Source organism: Dipodomys merriami, unplaced genomic scaffold (assembly GCF_024711535.1).
Source record: "Dipodomys merriami isolate MVZ:Mamm:240054 unplaced genomic scaffold, mDipMer1.0.p SCAF_4, whole genome shotgun sequence".
Classification (NCBI taxonomy): Eukaryota; Metazoa; Chordata; class Mammalia; order Rodentia; family Heteromyidae; genus Dipodomys; species Dipodomys merriami.
In genome coordinates, this window is record NW_027205603.1 from 73,109,015 (window position 1) to 73,123,843 (window position 14,829).

Below are 14,829 nucleotides of genomic sequence, written 5' to 3' on the forward strand. Positions count from 1 at the left end.
ATAAAATTGAATTTTACAAGGAAAATGAGATGAATTGCCAGAAAACCAATAATTTACATAGTATTTGCTTATGGGTAACAAGACAATTGCAGAAACAATTATATATGAAATTCATGTTCTAGTTATATAGTCTACATATATCTAAATCATACTGCTTCTAAATTTTGCTCTCAAGACTTATACCAATTTCACACTGGAAGATATCGAAAGGGCGTGAAATCAAGATATGGAAGAGATGTTGATACCTCTATGCTTACTGCAGGAACATCATCCTTAACTGGCAAGATATGGCATTAACCTATGTGTTCATAATGGATGGTAGCTAAGGAAATCATTCCATTCATACCCACACATGCAAACACACACAAAAACAATAAACATAATACAATATAATGTAGCCAACACATTTGCACCTGGATTATATGTTAAGTGAAATGAGCTAGACATGGAGAGACAAATACACATGATACCAATTCCGAGTGGAATCTATAAAAGGTAGACCATGCAAAGAATTAGAAAAGAAGGCTGGGTTATGTAGGCATACACATTGCAGTTACATTGCAGGGCATAGTAAGTTCAAGAGGTGTGCTGTTCAAATAATGAACATAATGCATATGGATATATCATATTTCAAATTAACAAATTACTAACAAAATAGATTCCAAATGTATCCACTACAAAAAATAGTGTTAATGAGACACAAAATTATTAGATTAATGGAGTTATGCCACCATGTATATGTATTTCAAAAATCATGTCATACATGATAAATATATTCAATTTTGTGTCCGTTTAAAATAATTAATGGACAAAAATAAAAGAAAATGTTCACATTCTTTCAGTTATCCAAATGCACTGGGTGTAATGTAGTCATCTCAAGCAACAATTATTCAGATTTCATTCTTCCATTTACATAATTGTATGTGCTCTCAAATTAAGCTGATATTAGTGAATTTTTTTTTTATTTTTCTTCTTAAGGGTGAATTAGTGACAATTGAAAGCTTTTCCCGTGCTTAAAGTGCACATACCGAAACCTATAGGCAGTTTTACGGTCCACGTGCAATCCAGGCTGCTGGGGTAGTTTCCAGGAAAGCCGGGGCTCAGGATCACACCGCTGAAATCGGACATGGAACCGCCACACTGAGCTGCAAAAGAGTAAAAGTCCTCACATAAGCCAGGGGATCGTCGATTCATTCACAGCAAAATCAAATATAATCAGTTGGCATAGCATTTTTAAAACTGCATAAAAGACAACACACTTCCTTCTTCAGAAGTAAGTGCAAACCATGTCAATCATTTCACAGCAAGTAACAGCTCATGTGCAATGAATGCAATCCAACGATGAGAACATGCCCCTTTACTCAGCTAGAACTATATATCTACTTCTTATGTACTCTAATAATGTTTTGAATATTCCAAATATGATATAATTTAGACTAAGCCCTAGCTAACCCTTTCAGCTCTGACAGAAGACTGTACACTAGGGGCTTATTTTTGTCAACTTCCTTCCTTTTTATGTTTTTGTATGAAAGCTCACTAAAGAATTTTAAGAAAAAAAGAGTTAATTTTCATTAATATTTGTGCCAGATGGACATACCCTTCATGAGATATGATCTTACTGTATCTTGCAAAGAAAAAAAAAGCATAAACAAGTAATGGGATAGACACATATTTAAAATTTTTGGCAGAAGTTATGAATGGTTTCCTAATCATAGATAACCTAGATAAACATTCTAAGAATAGAAAGTTAGTTGTACCATAAAAATAAGCTTTAATACATATGAAAGAATCTTCCAGATTCAATATAAATGCACGTGTTCATCATTAAACAGGAATCAAGTTTAGGAGTTATACATGCTTATTTTCAACTTCAGTTACTTATCTATCATTAAAGATAGCAACAAACTGACATTCATACTCTGTTATATCTCATAGAGTCAAATTCAACAAACTGTTTTATAGTTCAGGGCAATACTCAGACATCAGTTTGACAGCTCTAACTTAATGTAGGAATGGAATAGAGTATGTCTCGAGTTCTCAAGTGGAAGATACACACAAACACACACACATACACATTTTGAATCAACATTATATAAACCTTTCTTTTGACCTCTGTCAACAGGCTCTAAATGTACACTTAAATATTTTCCTATTCTATGAAATCTTAGTTCATCCAAAGCAAAATTTGATATTACATACCATGAAGACACTCCACTCCACTTTTCTAAATTGTTCACTTACATTACAAAATGTGATAATGAGTTGTAGAAAAGAAATGTTTTAACCAAAACTACTTTTGAAGTTCAACGACACTTGTAGCTTGTTTTGAGTTATACTGAACTGACAGTAAGAAATCAACTGCTTTCTTGTCTTTAAAATTTACTCTAACTTGGAGCTTCTCATTTTCCCTTTATTCTGCTGTCACCATCTCTTTAGATGTGGTCTGCAAACACTGCTTTTCATTCAAGACAAACCATGCTGAAATCCCAAAATGCAAGAAGGAAAAGGGAAAGAGAATTAATGGTAAGCAGATAAAGCAGAAGGTAGAAAAGGAATGATGAATCACAACAAATAGTTTTAAAAAAAAGACACAAGACACCACACACACAAACACACACACACACACACACACACACATACACACACACAAAGCTTCATCTGGCTATATTGGCTCTTACCTCATTTCTCTTTGCTTCTTGTCTGCAAAATTTCACAAACTTTCTTATCTTGTATTGAAACTCTGCATGTTACTAGTACTTCTAAGAACATTCCTTAGCACCCCATTAAATTTCACCAATATACTTTAATTTTCTAACAAAAAATCATTCCAATTTTCCCTTTCTTGTTTGTCTCTATTATCTAAAATTTGTCATGAATTTTTCTTCCTCTCATGACAATATACAGCCAGTTGCTTATTTTCCAGTTCACAAGTCTGTAACCTTGATACCATGACTCAAGTTTCACAAACAATTCTCCAAACCACCTCCTGACTGTAGTGTCTGCTTTCAATATGAGCATGGCTTTACCTAAAATACTTAAATTTTCTACCAACTGTAGTAGATAAGTAGATGCTTATTGTTCAAATATGATTCTCAAAATCTGCCATCCACAGGTAATCTTATCTCTACATTCTTTATTCTTAGCACAAATATGTATTTATATGCATGTATAACAAAAATAAGACTACACTGTGAATTGTTTTAAGCTTTCTGATTTTTGTATTACAAACTTCATCATTGTCATTATATATTTATTATATTTCTCTTTTCAATTTCCTTTTTCCAATGTATTTCTGTTAATTTTGAACCCTTAAGAGCTTATATTTCCTCTGACAACTATAGCTCTTGAAGCCTAACATACTCCATGTTCAGTAATAAACACTTTAAACACGTTCTATTCTTCAATTCTCACAATAAGTCTGTAAGGCAAACATCCTAATCCCATTTAACAAGCAAACAAACAGAAATGAAAAAGTAATTCATGATATACTTTTTTGTGGTTTTGGGGCTTCAATTCTGGGCCTGAGCACTGTCCCTCAGCTCTTCAGCTCAAGGCTAGCACACTACCACTTGAGCCACAGAGACACTACCGGTTTTCTGGTGGCTAAATGGAGTTGAGTCTCACGGACTTTCCTGTGTGGGTTGGCTTTGAACCGTGATCCTCAGATCTCAGCCTCCTGAGTAGCTAGGGTTACAGGCGTGAGCCACCAGTGCCTGGCACACACTTTTTTTTTTTTGGCTTTCCACAAAGCAGTTTATGAATACACTCCATCTTGGTCAATGTCACCCTCTTCAATATTCTTACCCACCCCTCCCAAACCACTCTTCTTCACTTTTTTTTAATTTTTAGGTTTTGTATTTTTTGTCATTTAACAAAGCAGTTTATGTGTACAATGCATTTTGATCTGTTTGATCCCTTCAACCACCTTCATCTCCCTTAGACTCACCTTTTCCCTATTTTTTTCAATTTTGAGGTATACACAATGAATTCTTTTATGTTCTATATTCTCCCTCCTTTCTCCTTTCATTCATCTACGCTTCCCTACCTTAGTGCCACCCTCCCCATTGCAGGTATCCATTTATGGTACTTTTTTTTATTGGTCTTTTAGTTAATCTTTCTAAAGAATTACACTATTTGAGCTCTGTAGGGTCTATTATATTTCAATTAGGGGACATAAGAATCTGACAAGTATTCCATACACTTTTACATGAAGTTAACTCACATAATAAAGCTTCAACTCTTTAATTTTAGTGCAGGGTTCCTTCTTTGTAACATGAGCCATGTTAATATTACATAATGAAGAGTCATATTTACTCAAAAGCAACTTTATACTCCCTATAAAGTCACATTTTTAAAAAATAGTAATTGATTCTACATATATATGAAGATGAGAGTGAGTGGCATTTAAATTGAGACAACATTCTGAAAGCAAATTGACACTAGTTATCAATGCTTTAAAACAGTTCTATGTAGTGAATAATCTACTTCAGGAAAATTCTAAGGAAATAAGTGTAAAGAAAATATGAAAAATACTTATAAATGGGTTCTTTAAATTATGAAAAAGAAAACAGTGAAACTCAACAATAAGGAAATAGATACACAGATAAAACCATGTTTGCCACCGTGAAACTCTTTGGAAAAATGTATAATAAATTATGCTAACGTTAATAGGGAAAGCACAAAACCAGGTATATTGTATAATCTCAAGTCTATATTTGTTCAATATTTATCTAATGAATACTTAAGAAGATAATAATTCTTCCCAATAATAGCAAAGTAGATATTATTTCTTTTGTTCCTCAGACTCTTTCATATTAAGGTTTTAGATCATATACACACTGCATGCACTCACACAAGATATCACAAACAAGTATTTGTACATATAAATTTTGTACTAATCATTTCATATAGATGTAGTTTTAAAATTTAAATAAGGAATTTAAAACTCTTTCCTTAAAAATACCATCTGCTTTAAAGTCTTTCAGAATTTTTTTACCAGTTAAATAAATTTTTACTCTTTCATGTAACTTCTTAATACTTTAAATGTATCATATATGGATGTTACAAACTAAAGTGCACGCAGTATACATGGAAGGTTGACCACCAATATGACTAAATAAGGCATTCCTAAATAAGGCCTGGTAAGGAGGTGATTAAAGTTGAATCAGGTCCTAGTTTGTATGAAATTCCATCAAGAAATCATTCAAGTAAATAAAAATGAGTAAGCAAATAAATAAGCAAAAACAAAAAATATCCTTAGAAGAAATCTAGAAATCAACCTGATAGCAACTTGTTCTTCGACTTTTAGTTTTTAGAATAGTAAGAAAATAAAATCTTGTTATTTAAACACCACATATGAACATTGAAGCAGATGAATAAACACAAGTGTGCCACTGTACAAAGGATCAGTCACAAAGTCATTGAAATTCTTTTGCCTATGCTGTTTTCCTGGCCAAAAAAATAGTTTTAAGAAATGGCTCCCTTTTTCTCCCACTGGTCTTAATTATTCTTCATTACAGAAATTATGTATTGACTATCGTTTCCAATAACTCTAATCAGCAGCATGTTTGATTTGTTAAAATACTACAGTGTCATCAACAGTACCATTTAACACTAAAATTATTTATAATTTCTTCTATTTCTACCTTCCCAAATGGCAACAAAATGTTTTAAAGTTCATTTTCATAATCAGTAGAGCTAGGCATATTAGTAGTTTTATAAGGATTGCAAAGATGAGAAAGAAAAAAATATATTTTCCTCTTGATATATTGCATAAAACAGTTGTCTTTGTTACAGAAGAAATCACATGATATGCCATACTCCCATAATAGATTATTTAGTTTGCTTACCAGGTTCAGTAGCAAGCAATGAGATATTTACTTTTTTCCCATGAATTACACTTATTTGTACCATATCATATAGAGAAAATACTACAGAAATTAAAAGAAAATTTAAAAGACACTAATTCTTTCTTCAGCGCCTACAGTTTAAAACTCATTCATTGGTATTGAAATGTATGGGTTAAGATTGTAAAAATTCCAAATAAACCAAATGAAACATACATCTCCACAAAACCTGGAGAAAGGCAAGCTGCATGCTTAAAATATGATATAAATGAAATATGATATAAAAGTTGTCAAAGCTTACACATTATAATTCTGGAACCTACCCAAACAAATAGGGATTGGATAATTCCATCTTCTCACAGGTCCAGGCATGCAAGTGATGTGTGAATGACCCTGCACAAGCAAGACACACAGCTCACTACATACTTCCAACACAGGTTGGATTAAATTTCACACACTGACAGATTACTGCAAAAAGAAGCTTAAATAATTATTGTTGTTTTCACATATATTTCACTCTTACTAGAAATTTCCCAATACTATACTCTAACAAAGGCAATTACATAGACATAATAAAATGTGAGTAAGTATCTTAAAGTCTTGGTAGAAAAAAGTAAGACTTCACATCTCACTACAAAAATGTTTTATTGCTACTGCAGTAATTAGAAACATGTAGAGAAGGACCTTATGCATAGTGCTTTATGGTACATTGTTATAAACAAATCAATGCTTCAAAGGTTTTTAAACAATAATTTCTAAATTAGTCTATTCTTAAGGAGTATTTTGTGATGCTGTTGATTTATGTCTCTCAAAAACACTTTCTAGCTGGGTACTGGTGGCTCATGACTTTAGACCTAGTTACCCAGGGGGCTGAAATCTGAGGATCATAGTTCAAAGCCAGTCTAGGCGGGAAAATCCATGAGAATAATCATCAAAAACACAGAAGTCTGGGGCTTCATTTCAGGGTGATAGAGCACTAGCCTTGTGCTATAAAGTTCAAGGAACTCAGTGCCGGGGACCTGAGTTCAAGCCCCAGGACTAATCCCCCCCCCAAAAAAATCCAAATACATCAGGAGTGATACAAAAAATAACATATAAATTGAAAATATATTCATTTTACAAAATATGTTTTAGTAGATTTATGCTAATTTGGCAAATTCATAATCATCTTATCATGGAATTTCATTTAATGCTATAATTCATACTATATTTTATTTTCCAGCCTAGTTTGTCATAGTAACAATCCTGTCTGAATAAGACTTAAAGGAAATTAAAGATTCATTTTGATTCAAAAGTCACTCTTGGTGTGTGTGTGTGTGTGTGATGTGTGTGTATGTGTGTGTGTGTGTGTGTGTGTATATATATATATATATATATATATATAACTATTATTCTTTAAGTCTAAATAATTGTTGCAAAGTCTATGAATATTCCCAAAGAAGAATAAAAATCAAAGCAAAAGTTTAGCAATTGACTTACCTGTAGAGAATACCCTTGGTCACACTGGAAGGACACCACATCACCCACCATGTATCTGTCTCCAACTTTAATCCCACTGCTAGGAGTTTGTGGCTCAGGACAAGAATCCAAACCAATTGCTAGAAATATGAGATTATAATAATATGAGGAACCTTCATTGTATGTTTTTGTTTGTTTGTTTATTTTGCCAATCCTTGGGCTTGGGTTTTGGTACTGTCCCTGAACTCCCTTTTGTACAACGCTCGTGCTCTACAACTAAAGTCATAATTGCAACTTCCAGATTTTTCTGTGATTCATTGGAGATGAGAGTCTCATGGACTCTTGCTCTTTGGGCTAACTTCAAATCACTGTCCTCAGATCTCAACTTCCTGAGTAGATAGGATTACAGGCATGAGCCATCAGTGCCTGGCTTATTGTATGCATTCTTAAAACACATATACAACTGTTAGTCAACCTGAATCCTGATGTCATTTTACTTTGAGGAGATAATGAGAATTTTCTATGAAGAAAATTTATTTGCTGTGCATTACAGAGCAAACTGAATTGTTTAAAGCATTAATAAGCTACTTTTTATAAAATATTTTGTGCTTATAAGCTATGGTTATGAAAATATTAATAACTACCATTGTATTATGCTCATTACTTTGAAATTTACATTTTCAAGCTAAACAGATGCATCAATTACATAGCTTATAAGTCCCAATCTCCTATCACTATATTACATGTGCATTGCATTAAAACAAGAGCAACAACAACTACAACAGAAGAAGAGGAGGAGGAGGAAGAAAAAGATTGTGATTCAAGGCTAACTATTCAGAAGCCTGAGATCTGAGGATCACAGATCAAAGCCAGCCCAAGACAGCTGGGGCAAAATGCCCAAGAGACTCCTTTTTTTTTTTTTTTTATAAATCATGGGGCTTGAACTCTGGGCCTGAACGCTGTCCCCCAGCTCTTCAGCTCAAGGCTAGTACTCTACCACTTGAGCCACAGTGTCACTTCCAGTTTTCTGGTGGTTTATTGGAGATAAGAGTTTTATAGACTTTCCTGCCTGGGTTTGCTTTGAGCCCCGATCCTCAGATCTCAGCCTCCTGAGTAGCTAGGATTACAGGAGTGAGCCACTAGCACCTGGCTTCCAAGCGACTCTTATCTCCAATTAACCAAGAGAAAACTGTAAGTGATACTGTTGGCTCAAAGTGGTAGAGCACTAGCCTAGAACAAAAGAGCTCAAGGACAACCCCTAGACCCCAAGGTCAAGCCCCCAAAACCCATACACACACAAAAGCAAAACATGTTATCAAGACACTCTCTCCACAAGCTGAGCATGGGGGTAGTGCATGCTTATTTCCTGAGTCACATAAAATCCTCTGAAAAATAATATGAAGCAGGAAGGAATAGGAGTACGGTAGTTATCCTGGTTCAAAATCATAGACAAGAATTAACAAGAAAATTTTAAAAAGGATTATCGCTTATATATTCCTTCACTCTTGGACCATATATTCGCTGTTTGAAAAATACCCTTGTTGTATCAATCTCTACATTTCCTTACAATGGCTACTTGTTGCAGTTAGATGTTCAATATATGTTTCTTCTGTATGAATAGACTGAAAGACAGTTCTGTGCACAGTGTCTTAAGGAGGCAAACACTGCTTGTATGAATGAAAGCATAGTATATGAAACACAGAGAATTCTTGTCTTGCTTATTTCCCAGTAAATATCAATGCCTAATTCTGCCAAAAGATGATACTTATCTAATACTGTTCACAATAAAGCAGAGAAGATAACATGAAGGCCTTTTCACAAGAATGTAAGACAGTAAGAACAAGTGGTTCTTTGGGTTATACATGTGAGGTCCTCTTGGATGTTATCTTGGAAGCACGTAAGCTATTATCCCTGGCCCTAGTTCTTACAATACCTAGGCCTTGACACATGCACCATGTTTCATATTTCCCAATGGAAATGGTTTTAAATTCTTTATTTCTTTGGGGGCTGGGGAATCTAGAAATACCCAGTTACCACTAGATTATATCCTAATTTTTAAAGTTGTTATAGGTAAGTTATCATTTCTCAATTAGCTCCTGTGATACAAAAGGAAACTATAAGCCAAGTGTGAATTCTAGCTGTAATTCTAGCTGCTTATGAGACGGAGATCTGAAGAACACTGGATCAATGTCAGCCTGAACTGTCTAACACTTATGGCAGGATCTCCAAAATAGCCAGCAAAATGCTAGGTCAGAGGCCTGGCTCAAGTGATGGAGTGCTGACCCAGAAAGTACTCCATGCAAGTGTGATGTTCTGAGCTCAAATCTCAGTACCATAAAAGAAGAAAATTAAAGAAATTGCCATGTTGGATTTAATTCGTTTTAATGCACATTAGTAGCCCTCACAAATTAAAACAGCTCTTTTTAGAAAATACTAAATTTTAAGTGAGTTATGACTGGGTGCCTGTGGCTCATGCCTGTAATCTTTGCTATTCATGAGGCCGAGATCTGAGGATCACAGTTCAAAGCCAGCCCAGATAGGATAGTTTGTGGACTCTTTTTTATGTTTTTAAATTTAATTTTATTGTCAAGGTGATGTACAGAAAGGTCACCGCTACATATACAAGGTAGTGACTACCTTACTGCTCAAACTTTTTATCCCATCTCTCATTTGCCTCCCGCTTTCCCTCCCTCTCCAAGCTCTAATTAGCCACCAAAAAAGCTGGAAGTAGAGCTTTGGCTCAAGTGGTAGAATGCCAGCCTTGAGCAAAAACACACAGGGATATTACCCAGGCCCTGAGTTTAAGCATCAAGACTGGAACTGCCACAAAAAAGTGAATTATGATATGAGCATATATTTCTTTAAATATGATTTGGCCTTCCTTCTATATGTTCTCAGTCTATGGGTAGTCCTGAGCAGAAAATATATTATTTTAGGTCATGCTTGTGCTCATTCTTAACAGAGAACATCAAATTTCATGCACTTCCATTTCTCTTCCTTCCAACAAGTACCCTTGGAAGGTCACAAATATAGCAACTATAATATCCCAGAGTAGAAGTAACTGCCTTCTCAAGGAGTCAAATATAAAGCTGTGGCATAGATGTTGTAGAATATTTAAAGTTTTATTTTAAGCAAAGCTTTTAGATTTTATCAAAGAATGAGTGGTAAGATGCTTGCAAAGCATTTTCACTATAGAAATGATACAAATTCTATAAACTATGTGATAGCAACTTTTAAACTAAAAGCTAAGATAAATATACTCATAGAGAAAAATACCAAAATGAAATATATCAAATAATGATGTTTCTTACATTTGGTTATGAGATTATAGATGGCCTGTGTGTACTGTCATAATTTTCTTTATTTCTGAATTTTCTATAATGATGTACATTCTTTTCTAACATTAGTTAGATGAGTTGATGATAGTAGTGTATTTGGCACTGAAAGTAAGTGTGTCTATTTATCTAGAAGATATTCTGTTATACTAATTAATCTCTACTGTATACAATGGTTTCGAGGAAGAGAGTAAACCAGTGATCAGAAATGCCAGAGCAGAAGAATGAGAACCTCATTCATGTTTGCCCCTCATAATAGCTATTATTTTATATAAATTGAAGAAAGTAAATTTAACAAGTCGTTTAAATAAGGATACAGGTGGACCCGTTGTAACAATGAGAAGTACAAGTTGTCATGTCACAAACGAACTTTAACAACTTTGGTGGGAGGGGATAGGCTGGGGGGGGCCGGGGGAGGCTGGGAAGGGATGGGAAGGGGAAACAAAGGAGGAGGCTACAATGCTTGATAAGAAATGTACTCATTATCTTGCCCATGTAATTGTAACCCCTCTGTACAGTATTTTCACAATAAAAAATAAATAACAATTAAAAAAATAAATGTATTATTAACTGAAAATTCCGAGACAGTTAAAAAAAAAGAAAGTAAATTTGAAATACTTAGAAATGCTGAAGTTCAAAACTGCAGTCACTTTTAACTTACTCAAGTAAAACTGTTCAAATATATATTTAAAATATCTATTTTAAGTAATAGTTTTATTAAGCGATAAATTGAAGAAAGTACTTTGAGTAATCACCAGCAGAAAGGATTTTTGCCCTTCTACTTATCAAGGCTAGTTTTCTGTTAATAGCGGTAGTCAAGAGAGGGCCATTTTATCTTTGTGAGTATAAATTTTATAAAAATCATTTCTTTGACATTCAAAGACACTCTCAGAATAAATCTTTCATAATAGGCTGGAGTCAATTTGTTATAATACCCCACCCCCCAAAAAAACAGAAAATGATTCAAAAACAAATCCATTCAAAACGTCCTGTTTTAACTGCTATCCAATTGTCCTATTCTGTTAATCTGGCTCAAAGTATTAGAAGCTATTACTTTTGTCATATTATCAATGATTGTTTATAACCTAAACTAACTTATTTTCTACTCATGCTAATTTAGATGATTTTTTAAAGTATATACCAGTATTACAATTTGGCATATTATGATTACCATTACAAAATACAATAATTTGTTGAGTGCTGGTGTCTTAGCTATAGCCTTATATTGCTAGCTACTAATGAGGCTGATATCTAAAGATCAAGTTTCAGTTATGCCTGGGAAGTTAATATCCGGAGACTTTTATCTCCAATTAACTACCAAAACAGCCAGAAGTATAGCTGTGGCTCAAAGAGATAAAGCCCTAACCTTCAGCCAAAAAACTCAGGATCAGCACCCAGGCCCTGGGTTCCAGCCCAAAGATGGGCCCCCAAAAATGGGAAGGAAACAAAGAAGTAAGAAAGGAGGGAAGGAAGGAAGGGAGGAAAGAAAGGAGGTTGGCAAGGAAGGAGAGAGGGAGGAAGGGAGGAAGGAAGGAAGGAAGGAAGGAAGGAAGGAAGGAAGGAAGGAAGGAAGGAAGGAAGGAAGGAAGGAAGGAAGGAAGGAAGGAAAGAAAGAAGGAAGGAAAACAACAGATCTTTATAAAACTTTATTTGCATTTATGCAGACTTTTTACTGAGATAATGTCTCATAATCAAGTAATCTAGCATACAAATATGTATGAAATATTTTCCACGTAACTTGCAATGTGATGAATGTTTATAAATATGATTTTAAAAGGAATAATTCTGACTTTAATACTTACTGATCTTCAAAGAAGACAATATGTGAAAAATACATAAAATATGGAAAAGATAGAATAATCAAAATAAACATGTTTCTATTATTATTGAAGGTTTTTAGGCATAGATGTGAAGATGTTAGCTGAATTTTAGATGTATATGTCTCTGTTATAGTATATAATATGTATGAAATATTTTCCACGTAACTTGCAATGTGATGAATGTTTATAAATATGATTTTAAAAGGAATAATTCTGACTTTAATACTTACTGATCTTCAAAAAAGACAATATGTGAAAAATACATAAAATATGGAAAAGATAGAATAATCAAAATAAACATGTTTCTATTATTATTGAAGGTTTTTAGGCATAGATGTGAAGATGTTAGCTGAATTTTAGATGTATATGTCTCTGTTATAGTATATATTTCCTGTGTCATGACGAACATCTTTTTGTGAAAATTAATAGATTTTATGTAATTGCTATCAACAAATAATTATAGAATATTCCTATTAAGAAAGTATATAAATATTTTTATAAAACACTGAGAATTTATTTATCTTAGCATATTGATTGATAAAATGAAATGTTTGTTCTATTAGTAACTGCTCTACTTCAAGATTAAGGAGAGCAGGATCAGTCTAACAAATTCAAGATAGAAATAAATATATGAAGATAATGAATAAAGAATTTAAAAACCTAGGTCAAAACTATAAATCATAAAAGCAGCGAGATTATCAGGAAATAAATTTTGATCAAAAGAAGAGACAAAACAAATTATGATAAGTGTGTAAGGAATATATATATAATTAAAGATTGAAATGAGTTTATAAAGATTAATTATGCTTATTTCATGCAATATATCCCAAATTAATGGCAATTTAAATTAGATATGACAAATGCTGATCATTTAATTTGGGAAAGGGGTGTTACCACATTCAATAATTTATGGGATGTTCAAGTATATAACTTAGTTTAAACAAAAAAAATACTGTATTTAAAAGTCTAATTAATCTTAAAATCCCTGCTTTTCTCAAAACATCCATTATGTCATTTCCTAAAGGAGGAGACCATATTTAGTGATTACAAAAGTCAACTCATTAAGAACTAATACATTATGTCTTAATTGTGTTGCCTGAGGATAAAAAGAAGTAATGTTTGCTGAATCAAAGCTTTTCCTAATGTAAGTTAGAGTTAAATGCATAAACTTCCCAATATTTATTTTATTTTTTTGTTATTTCTATGCTTTTATGAATGAGGCCATTCAAAGTATTCCTATAACTATACATAAGATGAAAAGTTACTTTCAGGCCACAAGAGATTTCCCAAACTGTACAGAGAAATTATTGGTGGCAATTATCACAAATAGCATTAGATATATAGAGAAAAGAGAAGTTAAAAATGTATATATGTAGTGAAATCTCAAAAGCTAAGAACATTTTCTCTTGCAAGGAGAACAATGATACAAGCTGTATGATGACAACCTCAAACACATTTTCTTAAAATTACTCAAAATCACTGGGCACCAGTGGCTCATTCTTGTAATCCTAGCTGCTCAAGAGGCTGAGATCTAAGGATCGTGGTTTGAAGCCAGCTTGGGCAGAAAACTGCCCATGAGACTCTTATCTCCTATAAAATACTCAAAAAACTAGCACTGATACTCTGGCTAAAATGGTAGAGCACTAGCCTTGAGCACAAAGTTCAGGGACAGGACCAGGACCCTATTCAAGCCCCAGGATTGAAAAAAAAAAGAAAAGAAAAAGAAAAAAGAAAGAAAGGGAAACCCTCAAACACATGAATTGAAAAGAAAATAATCAATTCCCATATGCCCATGTTACTATGGATTAGGCAAAGGAAATTTTCAATGGTTTCCATAAGAGAAAATTTGGATGACATTTATTTAGAATTTAATAGTTACATGTCTTCATGTGAGTGTTTAATTAGCACCATACTCACAACATAAAGAATAATATAGTCATGATCAGTGGTGTCAAAATATGAATCTAGTCTTCCAAATCATATTCTCAACAGAAAGAAATGTATCCCCAGATTCTGAATATGTTGTATCAATTTCCCAAGGCTGGTAGGACAGTATGATTTCCTTTATTCTGTCTTTTTTCCATTTCCTCAATATTAATTTTAATTAACAAAAAGCAAAACTTTTTCAAACTTTCCATTAATATTAGGTATTATTTTATATATTGCCAACTTCTTTAGGATTTTTTGAATAAAACACCAAACTTCCAGGAACAGAAAAAGTAATTGAAATAAAATTTTAACTTGAAAATATGTGCTTGATATCTTATTTTGTGTCTGCAATTTAAAAAGTTTTCCCTGATTCAAATTTTTTTTTCTATTGGTAAGAGATAGATAGATAGATAGATAGATAGATAGATAGATAGATAGATA

The 14,829-nt window shown here is 33.2% G+C and overlaps 1 protein-coding gene across 4 annotated transcripts in view; it reads right to left on the minus strand.

Annotated features, from left to right (window-relative positions):
• Window positions 1-14,829, minus strand: part of Csmd3 (CUB and Sushi multiple domains 3) — a 928,259-nt gene that overhangs the window by 99,687 nt on the left and 813,743 nt on the right. For all 4 annotated transcript variants that reach the window (XM_069991287.1, XM_069991286.1, XM_069991285.1 and 1 more), the window contains 3 exons: window positions 7,326-7,444; window positions 6,170-6,239; window positions 1,029-1,145 (listed from right to left, as the gene is read on the minus strand). In XM_069991287.1, the coding sequence (XP_069847388.1) occupies window positions 1,029-1,145; window positions 6,170-6,239; window positions 7,326-7,444 (306 nt within the window). The remainder of the gene's footprint in view (window positions 1-1,028; window positions 1,146-6,169; window positions 6,240-7,325; window positions 7,445-14,829) is intronic.